The sequence below is a fragment of the Rhagoletis pomonella genome, unplaced genomic scaffold (genome assembly GCF_013731165.1).
Source record: "Rhagoletis pomonella isolate Grant_MI unplaced genomic scaffold, Rhpom_1.0 Rhpom_scaffold_00009, whole genome shotgun sequence".
NCBI classification, from domain to species: domain Eukaryota; kingdom Metazoa; phylum Arthropoda; class Insecta; order Diptera; family Tephritidae; genus Rhagoletis; species Rhagoletis pomonella.
Window position 1 is genome coordinate 15,148,590 of NW_023458563.1, and position 4,918 is coordinate 15,153,507.

Genomic DNA, 4,918 nt, shown 5'->3' on the forward strand with positions numbered 1-4,918 from the left:
CATTAGGGCCTTTCCGAATATTTAGGCTGGTGGCCTAAACATGCCGCCCCCCTTGCGGCAAGCAACCCCTACGGAAGAGTTACTGGCTCAACTACCATGCCACATGAGGCAAGTGAAAACTTAAAACTAAAATTAAATTTAAAACTAAAATCCGATATATGTAGGGTCCTTGTTCGCCAGATTCGGACTAAGGTTTCACCTAGACTTCTGTCAACGAAAAGAAAAGGTTATTCTAAAAAGACGTGGTGTTCAATTCATTGCACTTTAATGTGAAATTAAATTTTTGGAAAATATTTCATTGTTTACAGTTATATATGTGTATATGTTCAGTTTTGGTGGGCCCCAGATAAAATGAGCCCGAAGATTGACGCCTGTGCCAGTAAACTGCCTGTTGTGACCGGAGCGTTATCGGTCAACATTATGCGCGCGTATATGTCGGCGCCTAGGGTCAGCCGAATCGGTGTCGCCAGGTAAAAATTGGGGTCCGCTAATCGCATAAAACGAAATGGTGCGGCGACTGTTGGGTCGATGTTTCTGGCAGGACAGAGGCGATTGTATCGCGCGGTGATGACCGCTTGGGTGGTTACCCGTTCCGCGATCCCATATTTCCCACGCAACGCGAGAGCGCATGTCCGGCTCCGGCCATTGTTGCGGCGTTCGAGTTGGAGCTCGCGTGCCAGTTGCGCGTCGATGATGGAATTCGGCGTGCAAGGATCGCATAACGCGCGAACCAAGTGAAGTCGTCCACCAGATTCAATTCGGACGATAGCAGTCGGGGCTATAGCTTCGAATGCCCGCAATATGGGCGCTGCTATCGCATTATGGGTAGCTCGACCAGTCCGGAAACCTTCGGGTATAGCAAGAGCCATTTTTTCAGCTGGTTGTTGTTGTTGCTGTCGTCGATGATACGGTGCATACCGATGTGCTTGGCGCCGAGGCGGGCGGAAAGAACGGGTTTCCGCGCCGCCCCGTTTGCACTTTTACGTTGAAAAGGTGGTCGGAAAGAACGTGTTTCCGAGCCACCCGCGCATTTTGTTTGCAACGGGGCAGGCAGTCTGAAATAACTCGTTCCAGAGCCGCGCTGCCCGTGCGATCGGCAAAGACTGGTTTCCGAGTCCCCCCTGGGCCTCTCATGTTGCAGCACTTCCTCTTCTTCTACTTGGCTCGCCCACGATTTCGTTTGCTCCGTGACGTGAATGGACAGCGCCCCGTCCGAGCCTTCGCCGTCCCCGATCGCATTATTGTGTATTCGCTCGCCGGCGTCCTCTATATGGAGCGAAGTATGATGCTTTTCGTCGCATCTATGGCATCGGTCCTTGCTAATGCAAATTTCCAGGCGATGAAAGGGCGACAAGCAATTGGGACAATATCGGTAGATTAGGACCGCCCGCAGCCTTTCTTCAACAGTTTTGCCACGATAGTGGGGACAGAGTCGAATTCCATGGTTTTCGTCGCATAATCGGCATGGAATCGAAAACTTTTCGGCACGGTCTTCCGTCTTTGTGCGATTCACGGTGAAACGAGTCATGCTGCAATTTGGCTATTATTTTATTTGACCTTGAATTTTTTCTCATAGTTGGGTGGCAAGTGGCTGATGCTATGCTTCCGTATCGTGGACCAATACGTTAGAAGAAGTTATACGCAAAAAGTTGTAGGTGTATATACATACATGATATTATGTGATTGATCCTTTTAACGTGTGAACCTTGTATTATTTAAGTTACTGCTTAATCAGGTGGTGGATTGACAGTTTACTTTAGTACATTAATAATTTGGTGGAAGGTGCCCAACGATTCGAAATTTTATTGAAGTATTTTTGTTGCAGTTTTCTTTGGCAACGAACAGATCTTTGAAAGTAGTGCGAATTGTCGGATCCTTGTTTCCTCGAACATACCTTGAAATCTCCAATATCGGCTGCGTTTCTTTATACATTCCGGATAATCCCATTTCACAGCCGGAATAAAGAGAATGCTTTTGAAATATCGTTAACATATCGTTCTAAAGAATAAGTAAACAAAAAAGTTTATTCCAAACGTTCAGAATGAATAAAGAAATTCAGCCATCGTAAAATGTGCCATTTGTGGTTTTGTGGTGAGTTTCACTACTTGAACTGGCACCGCGAAAGAGATTTTTAAAATATGGGTTCTAGACTGGGCTTAATCCGGAAGATAGCACATAATTCAAAAAAAAAATATTTATTTTTTGCCGTTTCTTACAAGGTTGTATAGCTGTCAACCAGGTGGCGCCGCCTTCAGTACATTTATGAAGGGTCGCATTGGCAGAATCACGTATGCCAATCTTTGAGCAAATATCGTATGTCAAAATTTGGCAGTGCTATGACTTCCTGAATGGCTGAAAAGTCATTCTGGATTTTCCATGCGGTAAGTATAGTATAGCAGTAGTAATTTCAAGTACTGCATTAATAATTTTCTATTTTTATTAAATTTCAGATTAGCGGCTACAATGAACTATCGCATTCCTCATCCGATGATGAAATGGACGATGTGCGGGATGTACTGGCCTCTTGGAGTGGTGACAATAGAAACAGTAAAACGTCGAGGCTGGATGTTAGCGGAAATGCCACAGCGCAATGCTGTCTTATATCGTAGTAGCAAATCTGTGATTTTCTTTGATGGTGATTATGATGGTGATGTATGAGAGGCACAAGCACATTTTTATTACTGCAATATAATACATAACTCATAAACATAATACTGATGCAAAAAGCTGGACACACAAGTAAACTAGCGTAAAAAAACATGCAGCAACTCAAGCAACTCAGAAATTAACTTTTTTCAAGTAGCTTAAATCATAATGAGTATTAAATTAACTCACTTCGCTCGTAGCCTAAATTCTTAAGAGGTTCCGCGTGTATTTTACCAGCACGCATACAAACTCCTCAGTAATATCTAATATTAATAAGTCTTGCACTGTATTAAGTCTGGCGCAATATTTTTTTTATTTTATTATCTTAAGAAATGGTAAAAACTGTAGGTGCTCATTTCTGCTGTACTGCAGAATAGTTAATATGTTGCGGCGATGAGCAATGCTAGATCTCTTATGTTCCAAAACAATTAGTACCCTAGTATGTCTGTCGGTTGACGTAATTTAGATTTGCAAAAATTTCACTCACCGACGAAGTAAATAAAAATTAGTGCAATTATTAAAATGAAAATAAATCAGCTGTTAAAACAATCTACCGAAATTCAGTTTGTGCTTCCCGTATTTCATATTTAATGCAGGGAGATGTGCTAAAAAGTGTTTGAATATCATTGGAATACTGGGTTGCGGGAGTGATTAAGTAGTGCAGCAAACAAAAATGCGCACTGGATTAAGAAGCGCCTCATCCAGACATGTCGTGGCGGTTATAGTCCTATGCATTATCTGGTGTCTGATATCCTCTAGCAACAATTTTATTGGCAAGATGGTACTTTCGTTGGTCTCACCCCTGACTTATGCGGTTGCCAGCGCATCAAAAAGAATTTTTGTGATAGCTGTATCACTGTTAATTTTAGGGAGTCCTGTGACGTGGTTAAACTGCGTCGGCAAGACTTTGGCCATATTCGGCGTGTTATGCTATAACCGGGCCGAACAGGTGTCTAGAGCAGTGACCGCCAAACACTTTCCTGGGAAACGAACTATATTCGGCTTTTCACATGTACACAATCGGCTTCTTATACGTACACAATCCGAACGTCAACAGAAAGAGTAGCAGAGCAACACATTTTATTTAGTTGCATGCAAACAATAGGCGAAGCAGGTTGATGACGCATTTCCGTGCATTACCACCAACACATTCTCATTTTTTATTTCATAACTAATACATTCTCATTTTAAGACTTCTCTTTTTGGCGGACACTGGTCTAGAGCGTCAGACACGGTATTACCTCTAACACAAAACCATCGTATTAAATACGAGCCACTTAACGGAAATCTGGATCCCTACTATCAAGGGGCAGTTACGAGCAGCGTAAATGGTTTCACTAGTAAACGTGGTGAAAAACAGTATCCTAATGTAAATACAGTTGCTGCAAACAGCCTGCTGACTAATGGAAATATGTTTCCAAATGGTAGTACGACAACGACCCGTTTACTTTTTGTTTGATTTCGTAATTAAATTGCTTCCAAGTTTTAAGTAAAGGCAGACTTAAGGAAAGCTCAGTTAGATAAATAATTTGTTGAGGCATAATTAGAAAAACAAATTGTGCATGTGTGTAAATATGGTAATTTTATACAAACAATTTCAGACATTACACAAGAGTCTCAAAGCGGATATAAAATCAATAATACAAGAACCCATTTGATATGGGCGAATACTCTTATACTGATTTGTTTTATAAGATTATTAGAAAATTATCAAAATATGTTATAATAGTAACCAATAATTTTGCATACATATATGTGCATACATATGTATACGTATGTAATTTAAATTATATCTCCTTCCCAGCGAGAATTGTAGCAAATGATCACGCTTATGTACGTACCTACATACATACATAAGAGTTATCTATAAAACAGGACCAATTTTAAGGAATTTGAACTGAGATGGTTTATCGCCGTGTGAAAATGTTAAAAAAGCAATAAATCAATATGACCAACTATAAAGTAAAAACGTAAACGGTCAAGTATGAGAACCCGATTCAATTATGCCCACTGACCATGTTTGCTAAACGGCAGCAACCAAACCGGAATATGGAAGTCGTGAGTTTATAGTTTATATGCTTAACGCTTACGCACGAAAATAGTCATACCTATATGTCATCGCAATTCTAATCTGTGCGCAGATTTCGGATAGTTGAAATACAATTGCCAAAAATTGGCGCATACCCAATGTTCATAGAAATTGTAAATTTTACTAGGAAAAATTTTATTTTCCAACGATTTTTCAGTAGAAAAGTCAGCTGATCGCATATGG

General features: G+C 40.9%; 1 protein-coding gene across 1 annotated transcript; it reads left to right on the top strand.

Annotated features, from left to right (window-relative positions):
- Positions 1–3,424: 3,424 nt before the first annotated feature.
- On the top strand, positions 3,425–4,617 carry LOC118745420 (solute carrier family 35 member E1 homolog). The gene is made up of 2 exons (XM_036478873.1): positions 3,425–3,607; positions 3,839–4,617. Exons 1-2 carry the CDS (start codon positions 3,425–3,427, stop codon positions 4,103–4,105), a joined length of 450 nt encoding a protein of 149 aa, XP_036334766.1. The 3' UTR covers positions 4,106–4,617.
- Positions 4,618–4,918: the final 301 nt, after the last annotated feature.

What these genes read in the sequence shown, in the direction of transcription:
- LOC118745420 (XM_036478873.1), top strand. Translation starts at nt 3,425, where the DNA reads ATGGTACTTTCGTTGGTCTCACCCCTGACTTATGCGGTTGCCAGCGCA. An exon ending in CCGAACAGGTGTCTAGAGCA is followed by an intron (nt 3,608 to 3,838) that starts GTGACCGCCAAA and finishes TCTCATTTTAAG; the next exon opens with ACTTCTCTTTTTGGCGGACA.